Source organism: Zingiber officinale, chromosome 9B (genome assembly GCF_018446385.1).
Source record: "Zingiber officinale cultivar Zhangliang chromosome 9B, Zo_v1.1, whole genome shotgun sequence".
Lineage (NCBI taxonomy): Eukaryota > Viridiplantae > Streptophyta > Magnoliopsida > Zingiberales > Zingiberaceae > Zingiber > Zingiber officinale.
Window position 1 is genome coordinate 117,116,637 of NC_056003.1, and position 21,034 is coordinate 117,137,670.

The window sequence follows — 21,034 nt, forward strand, 5'->3', positions numbered from 1 at the left end:
ATGGTTAAGACTACCGGAGAGGAGGCAGAAGGTGCCTACAAGCAAGCGGACTGAGCTAATGACAGAGTTAGGGTCTTGGGGAAGTTTCGGCCGTCAAAAGAGTAGAACTCGATGGACACGACCAAGTGCCAAAGGAGTAGAGTTCACATAAAAATAGAGTGAATGACCCACGATCCACCTAATGAGAAAAAATATCTCAATTTGGCCGAAATATATGAACACACGAAAACCTTCAAAAGTCTTCTTTATGCACGAAGCAAATGCTATGAATTTATATAAACTTATTTTGATTACTTATCTAACAAGAGTTTTCTCTAAAACCAAAGTTCTATGAAATAAAAGTGACGCTCGTTTCTTCATTAATTTACTTAAGAAGTTTCATATTTCTTATCAGTCTTATGTCGAAACTCTTTCTTGTATTATTCAATTTTAGATAAATTATTTCAACAAAATTATTCTCATAATTTACTGTCTTAAAATTCTTATAAGGATTTGTATTATCTTTTAAGGAAACTATCATAAGTTCTCCTATAATATCTTTTAATTATTTTCTAACGTCATGTGCTAAAAATAATTTATGACATTAATCATTAATATAATATAGTATAACTTTAATCCAGTTCTTAATGTGTAATATAATGTTAGCAGGTGCATGTAGTTGAAAAAATATCATATGATAAGTAAAAAGTTATATAAGAGAACAAATTATGTGGTAAAAAAGGTAATTCGCTCACCTAGTGCACTCGTCAACCTGTCCTTAGGCCAACACGGAGAAAATAAATAATGGATGATTACTAACCATTAGTGTAGATGACCAAGGTATGGAAAAGACATGCTCATGGATATGGACGAACATGGATGGGGGCAGACATGGACGAAGCCAGAATCCGTCCTGGCTTCTCACATGAGCAATATTGATGTCTTCGTTTGAGGTTGGTGATATATTGCCATTGTTTTGCATTAGTATACAATTTATGCAAGTTAATTCTACTAATGTTCGTCATGTGTTTATCGTGTTCGGGTCGTGTGTTAACTATTTTTTGCGTCGATCTTGTATATCACTTATGGTGTCATGTCGCTACATTTCTTCTATCTTCTATTGGTTTTGAAATCCCTGAGTCTTGTTTGAAAAGATCCAAATATTGTGTGGGTATTGAACATGTTATACACCAAAACTAATCGACTTATTTTTTTTCTTATGTAATTGATTAATTTAATCCCTTGGAGGGATTAATCAAATTAAAATTATGGTTAATATATATATATATATATATATATATATCGACCTTGACGTAACGGCAAAATTATTATCGTATGATCTTGTGGTCATGAGTTTAAGTAGTAAAACTAACCTTTTATAATGTAGGATAAAATTGTATACAATAGATCTAATTAATATACTTTGATATAGGGGTACAAACAAGCTAAATAATATAAAAATATTGATATTTGAGTTTGAGTTAAAAAAAATATATGTGATATTCGAATTCGATTTGAAGCTTAAAAATTTAATAATCTTGACAAAATCTCGGTTCAAAATAAAATTTGAGTTCAATTGGAATTATTTGAATAAAATCGAATTATAATTCGAAATTATTTAAATCTGAGTTTGGTTTGAATTATCCTTAATTTGAACAAAATTTAAATTAATATTATGTAAAAATAACTAAAATTCGATTCAAATTTGACTCGCAAGCGACACGTAAACAATTGAACAAAATATTATGGATTCAAATTCAACTCGAGAAAATTACTAAACATGATCAACTACAAATCAAATATTTTTCGAGCTACTCGAACAATTTGAGAACGAGCTCGATTCATTTGCACTCTGTGTAAGATTCTTCTCTGACATTCCATATTGATGGCAGTTTTAGAAATATATATATATATATATCCTTGCGCATCTGTACAGTACATAACTGTGCGCGTGCAGGATTCAACTAGTTTTAATTTTTTTTTATTTGTTTTTGTTTTTTTAATTATTTGTTTTTAATTTTTGAATTAAAAAATAATTAAAATATTTTTTAAAAATTTTAATTTTAGGATTTAGGCTTTGAGTTATAGTATCAAAGCTATTTAGGATTCAGACTTTGGGTTATAGTATCAAAGTCATTTTTTTTAGATTTTACCTTAGGGTTCAGGTTTTAGGTTATAATATCAAAACTATTTTGTTTTTTAGATTTTACCTCTGGGGTTCAGGTTTCCTAATTAGATTATAGTGTTTGGTTTTTAAAGAAAGTTAAAATAAAATTAATTTAAGTATTTTATTGAGTATTGTAATATGTTGAGGGGATATATTAATGTATTAAAAATTTATATAAAGAAATGTTAATTTTTTTAATTTAAAATATTAAAAAATAAAAAAATTAAAAAAAAAACAAAGCTTGATCTCCTGCGCGACGTGCACAGTCGTGCACTGTGTGCATGTCACGTAGGAGATCAAGACTATATATATATATATATATATATATATATATATATATATTTTTGCTCTTAAATGGGTTAAATTGGATATTATTAGATATGAACCAATTTATTGAACTATAATTTTCGCACTCAATGGATTTTCCGTCCTATAATTTAAAGGATTTTAGCCACATATTTTATAAACTAGAAAACAAAGTAATCATAGGCATTATTTATGGTCACAATCTTACTGGACCTACAATAATCAAAGTGTTACTTTGCCTTTATCCCACATAAATATCTCTTTTCTCTTTCAAACCTTTTTTTCCTTTAGGAAAAAGAAAATGATGGCAATATCTTACAAAGGGTGATAGAGACATTTTACATAAAATATCAATAGAATTGTTAAAATGGAAAAGGGTTCATAAGATTTCTTTAAATTTTAATTTTCTTTTTAATAAAATGACGATTAGACCCTGGTATAATATATGAAGTTGAATATTACTGTATGGAATAATCACATAAATAGAAGATTAGAATCACAAAGATGAAGATGTTATAGTAGAAGTGTAGACTTATGAGGAGGAATAAGAAAGACATATTTAAGATGTTATAAATACATACTTAGATTTAATAAATATCTCAATTAATTTACGTGAGACTATAACAAATATGTATATTAATAAAAGAAAAAAACTTAATTATTAATGATAACATATAATAAAATTTATTTAAATATATATAATAAAATAGGTCAGAATATAATCCTATATATGACATTCATAGTGACTCTGCTTAGTAGAATAAACTATAAAGACTTAATTATTATTGTCGGTTGCATCTTCTCAGCTCAGCTATGGCTAATTAGACATAACATCAAATCCAACTGCCATCGTAAAAGTAAAGCAACTTCAAGATTCTTCAGTCAGTGTAGCAGTGCACAATGCAAAACAAAGTTGAATTAAAGCAGTAGGGAATTATTGTGTTGGATAGCCCTTTGACAGCAGAAAAGAAAGTTGAGGAACACAGCAAAGATAATGGCATTAGATCATGCATAAGATTAACACTACTTATTGGTAGCAACCGCTGAGGACAAGCATCCTCAGTTGCTTGCAAGAAAACACTTCTACAATCATAGTTGATGGTGGTTCATACACAACACAATCGAAAACCAATGGCAAGTCTTGCCCAAGTTAATTACTCAAGGTTTCTTTGCCGACGAGATGCTTTGGATGGAGATGCAATCGATGGAGTTGGATATCATGTCATCGTTCGTGGTCTTCGGTAGCTCCAGAGCTTGCTTTTCGCCGGTTTTAGGGGATTGGTTCATGTGATCATTGCTCTTCCCCCATATAAGAGAGTAAAGGCCAATCACTATAACAACTGCGCCGATCAACCTACCAAGACGAAGCAAAGTTAGTTTCCATTGTAGGAAACCGGAATGAGCAAAAGATCTATTACCTTCCTAAAGACATTTCCTCTGCAAGAATGATGGAGCCCATCACAGTCACTATGATCATGCAGAGAGGGCTAAAGGCAGTAACAAAGACAGGCCCTCTCTCCTTCACCACTACAGCTTGCAAATAATATGCTAGTCCTGTGCACATTATACCCTTCGCGCGGGAGGTAATAAATAGCGTGAGAAAGTTCATACAAGTTTAAGCCATATGGTTGCCAAAATACAATAACGAGCATCTTACGGAGTAGATTGCGGCAACAAGCCTTGTGTCAAATCCTATCATCCAAGGTTTCACACCAGGATCGAGGATGAGTGCGACTGAACTGGCGAGTAGTGTGCCCATGACGCAAATTAGGAAGCTCAAGGAGAGCTCTGCGGGATAAGATTTTAAGGTGTTCGACTGCAAACAGTCATGAATCAGTCATCACGAATTAATTAGGTGTTCAAGTAAAGTGTCTAGTTTAGCTTTGAGATGCAATAGCACTTTACTTGTAGAATGAAGAATAAAGACCAACAGAAGCAGCTGAACAACAGCATGAATGTGCCAATGAGCCAATGGGTTTCATCCTGACTAGCAACTTCCGTATGGTGGCTCCGTCCCCTGTTCCATATAAACTCAACAATAGGACCTTTGTATAATATCATAACCAGAGCACCAACAACGGTAACCAGTGTTCCAATAATCTTTGCTTGACTGTGTCGCTTCTTAACGTCTACCTTCTCCATTCTGATCACACAAACACACAAAAAAAAAGTGAATATTACATAGGTGCGGATTGATAGTATTTGAGATATTGCAGACTAAGTTTTCACCTTAAAATAAGGGCATTTATAAATGTGATCGCTGGCAGCACGTTATAAAGAGCAGAAGAGAAGCTTGCTGATGTGTACTTGGTTCCCAAGTAGTAGAAGTTTTGGTCGAGAACTGGTCTGGATCAAGTTCATCAAATATTCCCATCGTATAAGAAGACAGTTTTAGAATGATCATACAAACTTGAATTAGCTAGAGGTAAATATATCATTACTCAAGCAAAGCAAGAGCCACAATTTTGAGGAATATCTGAAGTGTCATCTTTGGCCTACCTTTCCTGTTTCGAAACATTCAAACCAAAAGTTAGTCCTGGATAAAATTCCCTTCTAATGCTTGAAAAGAACAGCAATCTTTGATAGAATCTACCTCATCTATTTTGCAACAAATGAAAACATGAAAAACTGAAATTGTGCCATTTCTCTGAGTTTGAGTGTGGAATTGTAGCATGTTTAATAATTTTATTGTTGTTCCTCTTCATCTCCTTTTTTCCCCTCCTATCCATCCACTCAGGTAAACAGACCCTGAGAGATACTAAATCATGTGATCCTTACTCAGACAACATATTAAAAAAGAAGGAATCATTAGGCACACTCAACAAGCATGTGTTGGGCCTACAAGTCTTTTGTCAGAGTTACTAATCAAGGAAAAGGCAGCAGACAAAGCATATTCAAAGTTCTTCGTTTTCAAATTTGAGAAGAAGGCTGTCGAAGTTAAAACAATAAATCCTACCACACAAAAACAAAGATACGACACTCCAGGGAACAGTGAAAAATGGAAAGGAAAAGCTACTATCTGCCTTACATCCTTTGTTAGCACATGTTAGATAGACACTCTATATGAGCAAAAGACTTGCACTTTCATTTACGTACTTCATATTCACTTTTTATTTTGGTGTTTGGCCCTTTAACATGAGCCAAAGTATATCCATGCACACAGATTGGTGGATAGTTGAGTTTACAAATGATAAAATAATTAAAAGCATTGGTAAGATATAGTCAAAATATATTCTTAGTGCAATATGATAAAGTGATTAAGTTAATTGGTGAACATGTTTATTAGATGGAAAGAGTGTGACCTTTCAAACCAGAATGCAAATGGACCAATGATAGCAGCTGCAACAGCATTTCGATAGACAACCAGCACATAGTGGCTCATCCCACGCTTGAGGGAAGCAACTGAGACTATGTACATGCCAGCATAGCCAAACTGCAAGAAGATCATAGCCAAGTATGGCCTTACACTCCTCCAAGAGTCACTAAAGTCCATGATATATTTCCCTATACGATAACTACCTAGAACTACTCTCCTTGCCCCAAGCTTAGAATGTGTGCAGAGCTATGAAGCTCAATGCAGTCTTATATAGCTAAAAAAGACGGTATTACACCATGACCATATAGCTACAGTGATGATCTTTTATGTGTAATAATTTAGGGGTCTTTATTACCATTATGCTCGTCCATAAAAATATTGCACTAAAGTTCCCATTCAAAGACACAACAGTTCCGTCGCCGTGTGTATGATAACCATAGGGACTTTTGAAAAACAGCTACACGAAGGGGATTGCCTAAAGAGTTGTTACTTTCTCCATTTCTTTCGGTGTTAAAAATTATAGATGTTGCTTGATGACAACTCAACGAACCATTCAGTGGAAGCAAGAGTTAGTGCAATCTGATGAGGTTGTCCGGGATCCTCTACGTGATAACAAGTAGGGCATTGTTATTGCGCTCATCTAAGGATTGCAAGTTCTGAAAGCTTTATCTATGATATGAAGCTTTGACCAACCTTTCTTTTGGATTGGCAGTGGATTAATATACAAAAACAGATAATAGTGGTTTCTATTGAAAAGATATAGGTTTTATGTGCAATTACAATGAAGATGTGGTGGTGAAGGCTACCCGTCAATTCTACAATTCTACTTTCTATAATATTTGGAAAACAAATGGACAATAGAATGGATGACTAACCAATAATAGAGCTCTCTTCGCAGAGAATGAATCAATCATGACATGCGAAACTAAGTGCTTGTATAAATCATCCTTTCCATGCAAACTGTTTGGGGCTTTGGGGTGCAGACGCGACTGAATATACAGAAGAACTTTGCATATTGTTCCACTAATGCTGAAGGAAATGTCAAAGATTTATTTGGAAACTACTTTGTATACATCTGAGAAAAACTTTGAAATTATTGGTTCTTGTACCAAATTAGCTGATCAGGTTCAGACAATAGGAATATAAGAGATTTGTTATGTAATGAGATGCTTCAACTGTCAGATTCTGTATATGTACAGAGTAAACAAGCCTCTAATTAATGTAACAATTCTGGACATTTTTTAAGTGAGAATACAATAGAGATGTTTGGGATCTCAGAAACATGCACTTTGTGTGATGGAGTCTTATATTATATAAAAATATTGATAATAGGAGTGTCAATGATTTTCTTAATTAAGAAGCAATACACTTGCATTGGCAAAGGAAGTTCAGCTTCTGAAAAAATATGGTGATTAAGGGTTCACTTTGTCCCTAGGAATTATAGAAAGTGCAGAAGAAAGACAAATCCATGGAAAACTAAAGTGAGTAGAAGGGAAAGGATAGAATGATTCTCTTGTGTTATTTCATTGAGGGTGCTAACTTAGGGAAATGAAATATCGTATTGATTGGTTATAAAAGAATACCACATACTAATGTAAATTCTAGACCATTCAACACAAATCCTAAACCTAATATACCTAATGTGGCTAAAGCCACTCCACTTACCTAACGACTCTAATGCCTATAGCACACTCTCGCAAGCTACAATGAGGCTGGAGAGAGATACTATGCCCCATTTGTTACATAAAGCACAAAAGAAATTAGTGGTGACATGGCAATACTAAAACCCATAATAGACGCAAATGAAATAAAACAGAATAGTTTATGAAAGACCTAGGCATTAATCCTTGAGATTTGAACAACACAAAGACAACGAGAGAATGAAACAAGACTGGAGTAACAGTAATGCATGATCAATAGGTAGAGGTGGACGACAACACTCGGTGTGGGTCCCAAGGCCGACAATGAGGCTGAGAGACCTAGGAACACATCTTCATAGAAAGCATCTCCTTGCAGTAAGGTTCTCCTTGTGGTGGTGACTAAGAGAACTTGAGAATGTCCTAGAGAGCATGAGGAGGCCAACCCATATGTACCTACGACAACCTCCACCTTAAGTATCATGAATATCTACTTTCTTTGACAAACACATATACCTTTGATTGGGGGTATGCTGAAACAAAGGAGAGAAGGATGAGCAAGGATTCTAATTGACGAATATGTTGTGGGTGATAATTAGCACAACTAGAGATCATTGTCATACAAGCTATCACTCATTAGCACAAAACACCATAAAAGAGTCAATCGAAGAAAGACCGAACCAAAGCTAGAATAGAACCAAAGCACAAAACCCCTCCCAAATCAAATGGGAGAAGAAAAGGCTTAAACCTTCATGCGGAAAAGATTACCAAGTATGCATTCTTAGTCCATCATCTGCTTCTGCAAATTATCGAAAATTGTTATCTATGAATGGTTCAACTAAGTTCTAAGCACCATTAGTGTTCTTTGCAGTGCTGCCCAGTCTTCTTTGCATGGGCATCAACATTATTTGGTCACACTCACGTCTGCATTCTCCTCCCCACATTATCCTTTTTCATCACCATTATGCAGGTGTTCACTAAAGGACATCTTTGGGATGAAGAATCATTTCATCATTATCCTTTTTCATCCTCCTCCAACATTCTCAACATTCTCATTATCAACTAACTAAAGGGCATCTTTAGGATGATTGTCTTGATGCATGTGTTCTCACACTTTTCCGAGTTTGCTATGTTAACGAGCAGTGTGAATGGTAGTTACAAGTAGAATGAGTTCAAGTAGATGGTTCAAAAAATAATAAAGAAAATTTCATTTGACTCCTAATATTTAAACTATTTTTTAAAAAATAATTCTTATAATTTTATTATTATAATTTTATCTTTATACTTTATAAGGATTACTAAAATACTCTATTATTATTTTACCTTTTATATTTTAAATATTATTAATTCATCTTATGTTCATACAAGCATTTTTATTAATAATAGGGAGAGTTAAATTGATATTTAAGAGATAAGATAATAATTATGTTTTAATATTGTTTATCGAAGATAAATAATAATATTAAAATTAGAGAAACTTTGAAAAACTATGGAGTAAAGTGAAAATTTCCTTAACAACCAAGCCAACTCGCTAGCCTTGCTGAGTCAAAGACACCAAGGATTATGCTCACTTGGTTACTTTAAAATGTTGTCCTCTTCACTTCCGAGCCCTAATCCTACTCTTCCACTAGCTTTTGATTTTTCATTATTCAATAGTGTTGTTCTTCCTTCTTTGATTGAGCTTTCTCTTCCTCTTCCATGTCTTTCGTTAGCAATTGGAAGCTTACTCTTGAAATGTACACAAATTTTCATTGTTGGTATGGCTTTGATTCAACAGTCTTAATTATATAATCACAGCATTTTCCCTTGTTCCTCCCACAGATGATCTCACTTCCTAGACTATATCCGTATGTGAGAAAATGACATATTGAACGATTTTCTTTTTATTGCTCTATTTCAAATGCATTAGATAATTTACCATAAAATTGATTCTCTGTCGAATACCTAGTTTGCATCAAGAATATGTACAGAAAAATAAAAGAAACATGTTAAAGATCATCAACAAATTAGCATCAAGTGTTCTTTCTCAGAAAATTTATTTTATTTTATTTTATTTTTAACTACAACATTTATCTAGACAGTGTTTGGAAAAGTTGAATAAATTGAGTAGTCGAATAACTTTTGCTATTCTGAGCAAAAGTTTCAAATGAGGAGAAATTGGAAAGTGCAAATGCAAGATTGCTTTCATCGTAAATGAAGAGAAATTGGAGACAGTGGACAAAGGCCCAAGAATTCTCAAGGTTATGCCAGTTCTGGAGAAGAAGGATGATGCCTTTCTCACACCAAGTGCACAAGGATAATCACATTGCTAGCGTATCATAAACCCACAAAAGAATCATCCAAGAAACTTTGATTCCCTAAATGTAGCCTTTTCTTACATACCAAGGAATGCTCAAATCGCCTGATATTATTCGACTCCACTTACCTAATGTGGACTGACATAATTTGTTGCAAACTTCTCTGTGATCGTCGACGCGGGTCTCTGCGATCTGTTCATGATGAGCAGGAGGCCAGGCCCAAAATGAGCTCCCCGGACCGGTGGCCACGGCAAGGGACTTCCTTTCCGACGGCGGCGGAGGTGGCGCATCCGGGCTTCGGCGCTGACCTTCGGTCCGAGCGCGGGTTTAGGGAAGGAAAAGAGATGGAGGAGGAGGAGGAGAAATGGGGGTGCGAAGAGCCGTGGAACTGAAGCTGAGGGAAGGAAATCGAGGGCAAAGAGAGTAATGGAGAAGAGACGAGGATGTCGGCGCTTGCACAGGACAATATCCTTCTCGTAATTATAAATATAAATCAAGAATAAAGGGAAATTATAAATATTTTAATCAAGAAAATTAAATAAATCTCATAAACAACTCGGAGCTAACGGCTACCTGCAGCACTCGAGCAAAAGAACAGATCCACCGACCTCGAGCTCGCTTTCCAGCTCCTCCTCTCCGCGCCCGCTGCCTTCGTTAAAGCCCTCCCCCGACGCCCATGAGGCCTGCAGCAAGCCGGATCTCCCGTCCATGGCGAGGAAGCGGAGCCCGATCGTGCGCAAGGCGTTGGGCCTCATCGCCGCCGGCCTCAGCCCCGTGGCTAGGGCGAGGCGCCCCATCGCCCGCAAGCTGCTCCTCCTCAGGAGGACGCAGCGGTCGATCTACGGATACGCCTACGTCGCCGAGTACGAGTTCTCCCCGCCAAAGAAAAGGAGCCGCCGCTTCCTCTCCCTGCTATGCGGCGGCGACGGCGAGGAGTCGGTCCTGGGCGACGGAGACGAACTCGAGGCACTGGCGCCGGACGAAAATGCTGGAGCTGACTTGGAGATGTTGTTTGAAGAAGAAGAAGAAGAAGAAGAAGAAGGGGATGCAAGCGTTGATCAGAGAGCAGAGCGATTTATAGAGAAGTTTTACGAGGGAATCAGGATTCAGAGACAGGAATCAGAGATGGGCGTTTAGTTGCTGTTTGTGAGAATTGATCATTTGTGCTTCTTTTGTTTCTTCCGTTTGTGTTCCTCCTCTGCAGACCGATCTATTTGCATATCTTTCTGCGGAGAGGTTTCTGCAGCATTTGAATGGATTATTATTATTATTATTATTTTGTTTTTGATTTGATTTAATTGTGATTTCATTTTGGTTATTGTTTTTAGGCATTCACTAACACTCCAAGAATCACTCAAAGGAATAATAACAATACTAAAGTTCAAATTCCAAATCAAACGAATATCCTTGAGATCAAAATTGTGCTATGAAAATAACTTTAAGGATCAGTTGATCCTTTTTTCTATGACAATGAGAAAGAAATCGCCTGACAACTTGTTCAAACAATGGCAAAGAATAAGAAGAGCAGGCTTTCGATGAGAAATATATAATAACAAGAATCGAATGTTCCCGGTATCAGTTTAAGGATCAAATTTGTTCACCTCTCGATCGGTTGCTGAATCCAATCGTTGCATCAGTCGACTGCTTAGCGTCTCTCACTTGGTACCGGAATTCCCGGTTCCGCTTGCACCTAGTCGCAAATAAAACAATGGTAGCTCTCAAATCCTCCAGTCTTAAGGCTAATAACAACTTTCCAAAGACAATTAGATGGATGCATTTATTAAATTTTCCTGAGAAAAAATACCTTCATAACCCTCCATGACCGAGCAACTTGAAGGTGGATCGTTGGATGAATTATCGCCAGCACGATTCGATTGCATTGATTTTTGCCTCAGTGACCTTTTCACTTTCTTCTTCCTGTTTTGTACAATGAATTGTGTTTTAGGAAAGTGACCAAATCAATGCAACAGATAGTTCCAAGTCTGCTATAGTTATGTTACTAAATCATTATGATCTTAAGAATAAAATTGATGAAACAGATTGTTGAACTTGTAGACTTACCAAAAATAGTGTTGTTTTACTAGGTAAACAAAAGCTAACAAAATATAGTGCATTTTTTTTTCCATACCGTAAGGAGGAAATATCTCTCTCAATTGATTTCCCTTCGTCTTCTCCATATGCGTACCATTTATCCTCGAGTATCACCGAGTCCCAGCTTCGTAAAACTGCAAAAGAATAGAAGCACTTATCAACATTGCCCTACAAGAACAGGTAGAAGGTTGTGACATGGTAATTCGGAAAAGAGAAACCTTGGTGTAAGATTTTGAAGCCACCATAATAGCTTCCCAGTTTCCAATACACATGTCCCTCTCCTTCCAAATATATAGAGTCCGTCCGGACAGCATGTCGACATATGCTATCTAAATCTGTTTTAAAGATCAAGAATGTTACTGTGAAGGCAATGCCAAAGGAAGCAAGAAAAAGAGATGTGACAACAATAAGTCGTAAAGAGTTTATGGTAGAACTGCCTAGTGAGTCACAAAACCTAAAAATGGTATCTTGCAGGTTGCTAATAATAATGGTTTTGTGTCTTGAAAGAGAACTTCTTCATGAGAAATAAATACAGATACTATTTGAACATCTATGTTGAAATATCCAACAATAACGAGGCTTGAAATCATCTATAATGCAACTAAATCTTGGTGCTGAGAAATGGTGAATGACTCGCTCATAGTACTAGAAACTTCTTACATATATGTAGAAGTCTATCATCATAATTGAAGAATAGATGTCATTCAATCAACATCGATAGGAAAGCTGGATCATGAATGGCTACTATGATAATATGTAAACAAAGAACAAATTTGCATCGATATAAAGGCATACTTTTGGGCAATTGTTCCATTATCTCTTGCTTCTCAGCGTGTGCTTTCTCTCTCTCAGCTCTTATCTGTGACATAAGATTTTCATGGTCCTCAATAGAAAAAGGCGCATCCAAAGAAAGTGTTGCTTTGGCCATTTCATCCTTCAGTTTTTTTGTTAAATCCTTTTCCTGCAGAAAATCTGCAGTTCAGTAACTAAATATCAAGCAAGTAATTAACTTTTCAAGGATTTTCCCTTGAGACACTTTTCCTGCAGAAAACCTACATTATTATTTTGGACAACCTACCTTCTTTTTAGCTGAAACAATTGTTCCTTTGGCCTCCTTTTTCCTTTCAATGTATTTTTGATTCTCTACATCAATCCAATCCCGCAATTCCCTAAAAAGATTAATTAATGATCATCTGAACAAGTAATTGAACATATTCATAACACTGAGACATTAGTTCGTACTTGGTCTCTAGCGTCCTATCACAAAGAAGATTCAAGAGTCTGAGCTTATCCGATGGAATCCAACTATCATATTCCAAAGAAACCTCATCCAGAGCCTCTAGAGTGGTCTTCCAGTCACAGTCAGATTCATTTAAACATTCGATAACTAATTGCAACCATTCGTCTTCATTCATTGTTGAATTTGAGACAGACCTATCAAATTAAAAATAAAAAACAGCAGGCAAAATACAAACATTTTTGGACAAAGTTAGGGAAGATGAGCACACCTATCACCCTTGCAATTTTGTATAAATGACAGTAATTTCACATGGAACTTTGCTGTAGAGGAATATTGTCCTCTGCGCCCAACAGATCCTCTTGCAAGTTCGTGAAGAACACTTTCAGGTTCGCCTTTGTTTATATCAAGTACCTAAAGGATGGAAATTTCATTAAATCAGAAACCAAGATAAATCATATAGTTTGAATAAAACATTCCACTTCAGGCAAACAGTGAAGCAATAAACAAATTAGGTATAAATTAATAACCCACACTAAGGAGTCAAGAATATGATTGGCATTTGTTTTTTGCTAAAAAAGTTTGACATATTAAATTTTTTATCCTGCTTAAGATAGAAAATACAAATTAATCCCTGCGCACAAAAAACAAACAAACAAACAAACAAAATTCAGGTTCAAACATGGAGGTAATTCAAAGTTCAAATCAGTGTTCAGCATTTAGTGCAACAATGGAGTCAGTCTAATCGTGAGGAAAGAAAGTATGACTGTCTGATCAAAACCGATTGACGGAGGGTACCAACCGATGAAATATTCTAAATGAGAAGGTATTTAAGTAAAATGAAGCGAATAATATCATAAGTAAAATATTTTAAATGCCAAATCAATATAGCAGACTTCTTATGTTCTACACAAAAATGCAATTTGAGGCATGTTGACAGTCTTTAAGTACCAAATCTCATTCAAAAGTTATCAGCAATTTTAAACAATATAACATACTACAGTATGACTATTGCCATTTTTCCATATTGACAAATGTATCAGAACAGTACAATTGTCTTGCTTCATTTAGCATTTCTCCTTTTACCTCAGGATTTTCTATGTTACCCATGTAAACTTTTGAAGATAGAATATTTGCACATACCAAGGATGCTAACATAGCATATATATCTATGTCAAAGACAATTAATACATCATATATCTAAAAAACAGGAATAACCACAATTTTTGTCTTCGATGAAATTTAATCTAAATCCAAATTTAGAAGAAGACATGAAAATTTACTCTACATGGACCTCCCCTTCCAAAAAGTTTTAATGTGTTCCATCTATAGTCAGTTGCCATAGAGATGGTTGTAGATGCCACTAACACGTGAAGTAGCACCGATCAAATAGATATGGGTAATGTATGCAATGAGCTCAATTGGCAAAGTTCAAATGAGCAAAAACAAGTGTCTGATAGAAGGATGTAGAGGACTTCCCTTTGTGATCAAGAAGTGTCGTCTATGGATCATACACAATCTCATTGAGATGCTTCGAGTGTGTAGATTAGTTGGCCTTGACTAGGGTGGGGCATTAAGAAGAACATGACCACTCTAAACCGCCGTGGGTTTTCAATGAAGCAATAGAGAATGGAAATAGACCTTTTTCTAGTAAGATTTCAATGGTCAAACAAACGGTGCTCACGAGCCTACACTTGTGAGAATGCTAGTGTGATGAATGCGACGACATCCCTTCTAAAGATTTTAACTTCAAGTTTCACAAGGTTACGTCTTTGCAAATAGGGATTGCAATAATGCCTCACAATACTTGTGAAGACTATTAAAAAACAAGACTACTTGTAGAATTGAAGATGTTCACTTCGAAAAGTGCTTTTTCGTAGAATGCATAAGATCAAATTTTGCTAGTTTTCCTCGTTAATGTTGAGAGACGAGCCTAAAATTGTGATCCAAACTATAGGATCTTGTGATTTTATGACTCAAATTGGCTTAAATGATCCCGGTCTTAGGTAGAATTTGAATTGGACTAGGATCTTACAAATCCATAATCCAATCCTATGCCTCCTTACTCTTCCTACATAAGATCTTAATCCCAAAAACCTTGACTTATTAAATAAATTTACTTTCTTAGAAAGTTTAAAACTTGACTTTTGTTGAAAGCAGACAAACTTTTAGTATCAAATATTTAAATTTTTTCATGCTCAGTGGTGTTTTTGGTTTGGATTGCTCCGGAGCCCGATTACTCTCATATCTGATGAGTGCGTCTAGGTGGTGAGCATCAAGTTGAATGTTCGCGGCGTCATGTGAGTTGTTGTGTACTCCTATGCCTTGATGGGTATCTTGCCATCATGTGATCAATTGTGTCGTCTTTTAGATATTTTATCTTTCGCCTGTGACACTCATGTCGTGTTTTCGGGCTGTGGGTGTTGCTTGTGCTACGTTCTTGGTTCCCAAGGCAAATGAGCATGTTTCAAACATGACTTTCCCTCCGATTGCCATGTGGCGTTTGGAGTGAAAATGTGTTTGATTCGTGCTCTTGATGGATGTTATCCTTAACGCATCCTTGTGGATATTGCTTGTGCTACGTGCTTGGTTCCCAAGGCAAATGAGCATTGTTCCAAACATGACTTTCCCTCCAATTGTCATGCGGTGTTTGGAGTGAAATTGTGTTTGATTTGTGTTCTCTTGATGGATGTTGTCCTTGACGCATCCCTTTGGGGTGGTCTGACCATGTGGTCTTTTGAATGCTCTTTGGTGTCATTTATGTGGTTCTTGTTTGTCCCTCAAGCTTGGCCATTTGGATTGGCATCGCTCACTTGTAGCATTTACGTCCTTGACTTAGGTTCCAAATTGCTCTCCCCGCTCGCCTGCCTTGGTGCTTCCTTGTAACTCCTAATTAGAAAATAACCTTTTTATCTATGTTATTGTCATCATTTGAATAATTATCATTCATCGCTCATCCTATAGAAGTTGTACTTCCGACATTAGAATACAACAACCCACGAATTATATTGCGTTGTTCATACATTTAATATATAAATAGTTTTAATTATGCTTCATGATATTTGAATGATATAAGTAGAAAATGATCACATTACTATTATTATATATATAAAAGTTAATACATGTAATAATTATAAATGTCAAATGTAAATATAAATTTATTTTGATCCGATAGTAGAATTTTATGATTCCACATTCAGATCTTAAAGTCGAACTCATAGACCTCATCTCGTTTCCCAATAGGAGTACAATCCTAAAACCCTACTAGGAAGGATTGAGATTTTTTTTTTTGTATGCGAGCAAAAGTGCTTGTCCAAATATCATGCTATTTATGCTACCATATTTTATAAACTTAGAATCAATAAATACATACGCTTAGATTGAATCAACTTTTATCGTTCTTTTCGTTTTTGGTAATCCATGTCTCCATCTCTTGCGATCTGACTATTCCTGAAGGTGGACGGCTCGGCCCCACAAATCGCCCATAAAGTAAATCCAGAAAGCACAGATGAGTCACGGAGAGGAACCAACGTCACCACTTTGCGGGCATTCGGAAACGTCCAGCATGAGATTTGAACCTTTGCTGCATGCGAATGGGCCCCACCACTTTACCACCGCACCGTGCCGGAGGGGGCAACTTTTATCGATCTTGTTTTGCTCTTGTGTTAAGATTCGGTGTTAATGTGTTGGCGACGGTTATATTGTTTCTATCATGGTGTCTTGTTAGTGTTAATTCAAATATGTGGTGCTTGAGTGGCCCTTCAAGACATCAATATTTAAGATGGTGACAACTTAGGAAGAATTGGAAAGTTGAATCTGGTGGCTAAGATGTGGAATGAGAATATGCCTAATTGACAACAAATTATAACAATTATAGCTATTTTTGTTTCCTTCTAAGTCACATACTCAAGTACAACTCACATAGGATAGGAAAAAAGTCACCAAGAACATTAGATAGTTCCACTTGAATTTATATTTGCACCCAAAGGTCTTCCTTTCATTTCTGTGTTCCTTCTCCTGACCTACATTCTTCAAACACGGATGCTAGTATCTAATACCAGTAAAGCATCCACACTGTCGGAAATGTGATTTTTCTCAAAGAGGGGAAATAGAGATTCATCAAAAAAGAATTTTAACATCAGTACAGGGATACAACCAATATAGCTAAAATAGATATGTTAACTTACATTTAATAATTTCTTAATAACAAAGATAATAGATGAGATATTTGCTCCATTAATATAAATTATAATATATCTTATATATTTTCTAAACTTATTTTCCCTAATTTTCAACTCTACCAGCATTGCCCAACATATGTTCCTCTCCCTCCCTATGCAATGCCACCCTCCCAGAAGATATCACCCACAACACAATCCTCCTTGCAGGACACTACCTACAATGCGAGCCTCTCCTATGATAACCCTCCTTTCCCCATGCAACACAAGCTAGCTACAATGCCCCTTCCCTCCCCCCATACGACGCATGCAACATACAAAGAGGTATGTGTCCTTGCCTAGATCTGCTTCCTCCCACTTTCTATTTCTTCTTAGTTAGATGAGTCTGGCTCATCAAATTCATGTTTCATACCCATCCCATGACATGTCAAGGTTGATATGGTATAGGAGGGGGCAAGGGAGAGTCTGGGTAATAGAGCTCCTAATCATTAAAAAAAAAGAAAAGAGTAGAAAAGCAATAGCAAAAGAGGATTCATATGACAAATCTAAGGTGAATGATGGCAATAACAAAGATGAGTAAAATGAGAGTAGGAAAACTTAACTTAAATACTCACATCAGCAGAAAAGATAGAAAGATATCATTTGCAAACTATAAGCACCAAAGAAACTTAGATTTAATTACTAAATAGCTTGTCATAACCACACTAAAGAAACATAGTTAGTGGCACAGTTATGATTATTATGATACATTAACAAACATATTGTATTATCAAATTTAATTTCATCAAAACACTTTAAAAAAATGATCAGATTTCCAAATAAAACTTGAGCAGCCTAGAACAACCATTGAGTGACCTAAATCTGTACAACCATTGAGCAAGAATCATTTTTAGCTCCTAATAAATATCGCAAAAGAAGTTTCAGCCAGACGAATATATCTGAAAAGTAGCTGAGTAGAACATGCAACAAAGGCACTATTAAAGTAATTTTTGTTTAACATGATGATATACTACAGTACCACATTGGTGATACAGCAACATACCTCTGAGAAGGCGTTGCAGAATTCCAAAAACTGCAAAGCTGCTCCAACATCCTCAACTGCCCATTCAGACCCTGCAACCTCTGTTAACAATTGACCCTGAGGAATCATAATCTCTGCTTTACCATCAGAATTATCCATAGAGACAGACTCTTTGTGCCTTTTTTTCTTTGATGTTCTTTTCTTCTCCTTTTGTGCAGATGATTCAATGTTTTTATCATCAGAACTAAAAGATTCAGGATCCCTTAGTTCAATAAGGCAATTCTCTTCTTCATGGCTCCTTTTATGAGTCATCAACGACTTCAAAACCAAATGCTAACTGTTAACCAATACAATCGAATGAATAAAAACATCAAAATTAGAGGATGATGTTGCACCTTCTCAGGGGGTCCTGTTTTTGAACTACTTGATCCATTTGGAGCATTTAGACCATCAGGTCCCTGCTTAAATAGCAATTCATGGACTGAAGCAAATCCAATAGCCTTTGCTTTGTGGATCAATATTCCTGTTGGTCGTTGACCCTTCTTTTTCCTATAAAACCCAAAAACAGAATTTTTAAAGCAAGGGAAGGAAATACCATATAATCTATATGGCCAGTAATGGTAATATATTTATTTGAGACTGTCTGCCATGCTAGTATATAAATTACATGCAACAGCTACAGTTGCAATCGCCACGGCACTTGGGGCAAATCCAACTGTCCAGCGAAGAAACATCTTCAGGTTTCTCCCCGTACCTGAAATACCAAAATCACCGCCATCACTGACCACTGACCCAAACCAAGGTTTCAAAGGCTAAAACATCCACGAACCTATTGACGAGGCATTTATGACAATACTTTATGGGGCAAGGTTTACCCCTCCGAATCTGCCTGCACGGCGCTGAGAATTCCGTCCTCTTCTGTCGGCACTGCGAGTATTACCAAAAACACGAAACACGATCGATTAACCCGGGGTCAGAATAAGAACAGAGATCATCATTCCGCGAGCGTTCTCGGAGCACCTGGTGGCAAGTCTTCCCCTTTTCGGGATTGTCCACGCGGTCGGGTGAGGCCGCAGACGCCTCGGCCGGCCGGTTGTGTTCTCCAGCAGCGAGGCTTTCGTCGGCAGGGGAGCTCTGGGGCACGGCCATTGAATCGGAGACGGTGGACGGAAGGTGGAAGAAGGGTCCAGATCGAGACTCGAGAGGGTATTTGAAATGGGAGGGAGAGATCTGCTCGCGCTGGCTGGCGAATGCATCGAGCTCCAGTTTTAAATGGCGCCGCCCTAATTTTGGGGGCGAAGGGGGGATGTTCATGTTCCTTCGCGTAACTTAAATTGTTTGCGCACGCAGAAGCCGTGCAGACTTCGTCCGCACTGGCGTACGACCCACAGTTAAGCCAATGATAACAAGGGTACGATCTTGAGTAATCATGCGACGGTTAGGCGTCGGGTCGTTTCCTCACTCGGCGCGTTCGACCGTTAACGGCGTTAAGATGGAGGACGTTGGGTGGAGCTGCCATTGAAAAAAGTGGGGCCCGCGGTCCGCTCACCAAAGGTCGCTGCTGAGGAAACGCATTTTTTTTAATTAAATAAATAATAAAAATTAATACACAAGAGAAAACAAATGATTTTTTTAATTAAATAATTATCTTTAATATAGGAAGGCACTGACCAATTAAATTTATGGCGTATTATTTTAATGAATTTATGGAAGGGAGGAAAGTAAATTATGCATCAAAATAAAACAAATAATTGGCAAGTATTTCATATTTACCAATATAAAATAAAATAAAGATAATATTTAATAGATTATTTTATTATTTTTTTATAACTTTCTAAAAGTTGATACCCAACAAAGTTTTCTCTACTCTCTTGATAGAGGCTAACGTAAAATTTAAAAAAAAATGATGAAATTTTTTTATTACGTCACGTGTTATGTGCGGTAGAGAACTTGAATTTTATTAGGATTTGATGTGGCAGAGATAACAGCGGCCATGCGGTTTCCTCAACAATAAATTCGTGCTAGCCCTCACGAGGAAGTCAAGTTCAACTCCAATTGAGTTCAAGTCGAGTGAGTCTGAATCGCATTCGAGTTTTAAACGTAACTTGGGCTGCGTTTGGTAGCCTGTAATCTACCTTGTAATGTAATCCAGATTACATTACAAAGTCGATTATTTTGTTTGGTTTGATTTAAAACTTGTAATGTAATGTAATCTGGATTACAAAAGGTAGTGAAAATTTGTAATCTGGATTACAAAGCAAATGCTATGTAATCCGATTACATTACTAGGTCATTGTTTCACCAAAGTTTAAATGCCGAATATACCCCTAGTCTGTTGTCGACCGCCGTCGGTCGCCGGTTGCTGCCGGTCGTCGTCCGCCGCCGGTCGCTGCCGGTCGCTGCCGGCCGTTGTCGGTCGCCGGCCGCCGCCGCCGGTCGCCGATGGTTGTCACCGACAATTGGCTGCCACCGCCGCTGCCAATTGCCGGCCGTCGATCGCCGGCCGTCGATCGCCGTCCGCCTCTGCCACCGTTGCCCGCTGGTCGTTGCCCGCCTGCCGTCGCCCATCGCCGTCGATTAGCGAAGACGGTGGCCTGCTGCGGCGACCGACGGTGGCGGCGGCAGCTGGTTGTCGATGGCTGCCGTAAATTCCGACAGAGGTGTGGCGACCGCCGATAGAGGTCACAGGATATTTTTGTCATTTTATAATAATATGAATTACATTCCTTATAAAAAATAATGGACACCAAACAAAATAATGTAATCACCTTTGTAATCAAAGATTACATACATTACATTACCAAA

General features: G+C 36.9%; 2 protein-coding genes across 3 annotated transcripts; both read right to left on the reverse strand.

The window, feature by feature from the left end:
* Nucleotides 1-3,425: 3,425 nt before the first annotated feature.
* LOC122023939 (WAT1-related protein At1g21890-like) lies at nt 3,426-10,897 on the reverse strand. 2 transcript variants are annotated; one of them, XM_042582381.1, is made up of 7 exons: nt 10,276-10,897; nt 4,894-4,956; nt 4,682-4,798; nt 4,358-4,595; nt 4,110-4,268; nt 3,871-4,022; nt 3,426-3,806 (listed from the first exon to the last, which is right to left on the reverse strand). In XM_042582381.1, exons 1-7 carry the CDS (start codon nt 10,497-10,499, stop codon nt 3,611-3,613), a joined length of 1,149 nt encoding a protein of 382 aa, XP_042438315.1. In that variant the 5' UTR covers nt 10,500-10,897; the 3' UTR covers nt 3,426-3,610. The 2 variants fall into 2 exon arrangements, with proteins under 2 accessions (XP_042438315.1, XP_042438316.1); XM_042582382.1 differs by lacking the exon at nt 10,276-10,897 and adding an exon at nt 5,755-6,015.
* LOC122023937 lies at nt 5,011-19,520 on the reverse strand. Its single transcript, XM_042582380.1, has 14 exons — nt 19,250-19,520; nt 19,059-19,156; nt 18,897-18,983; nt 18,625-18,778; nt 18,251-18,547; nt 13,302-13,444; nt 13,036-13,227; nt 12,872-12,962; nt 12,589-12,754; nt 12,012-12,128; nt 11,831-11,927; nt 11,507-11,619; nt 11,304-11,392; nt 5,011-5,200 (listed from the first exon to the last, which is right to left on the reverse strand). Exons 1-13 carry the CDS (start codon nt 19,376-19,378, stop codon nt 11,358-11,360), a joined length of 1,719 nt encoding a protein of 572 aa, XP_042438314.1. The 5' UTR covers nt 19,379-19,520; the 3' UTR covers nt 5,011-5,200; nt 11,304-11,357.
* Nucleotides 19,521-21,034: the final 1,514 nt, after the last annotated feature.

What these genes read in the sequence shown, in the direction of transcription:
- LOC122023939 (XM_042582381.1), bottom strand. Translation starts at nt 10,499, where the DNA reads ATGGGGCGCCTCGCCCTAGCCACGGGGCTGAGGCCGGCGGCGATGAGG. An exon ending in CTTTTGCTCGAGTGCTGCAG is followed by an intron (nt 4,957 to 10,275) that starts GTAGCCGTTAGC and finishes GTTTCGAAACAG; the next exon opens with GAAAGGTAGGCCAAAGATGA. An exon ending in GAGGAAATGTCTTTAGGAAG is followed by an intron (nt 3,807 to 3,870) that starts GTAATAGATCTT and finishes TCGTCTTGGTAG; the next exon opens with GTTGATCGGCGCAGTTGTTA.
- LOC122023937 (XM_042582380.1), bottom strand. Translation starts at nt 19,378, where the DNA reads ATGGCCGTGCCCCAGAGCTCCCCTGCCGACGAAAGCCTCGCTGCTGGA. An exon ending in CAAAATTGCAAGGGTGATAG is followed by an intron (nt 13,228 to 13,301) that starts GTGTGCTCATCT and finishes TTAATTTGATAG; the next exon opens with GTCTGTCTCAAATTCAACAA. An exon ending in GGTCATGGAGGGTTATGAAG is followed by an intron (nt 11,393 to 11,506) that starts GTATTTTTTCTC and finishes ATTTGCGACTAG; the next exon opens with GTGCAAGCGGAACCGGGAAT.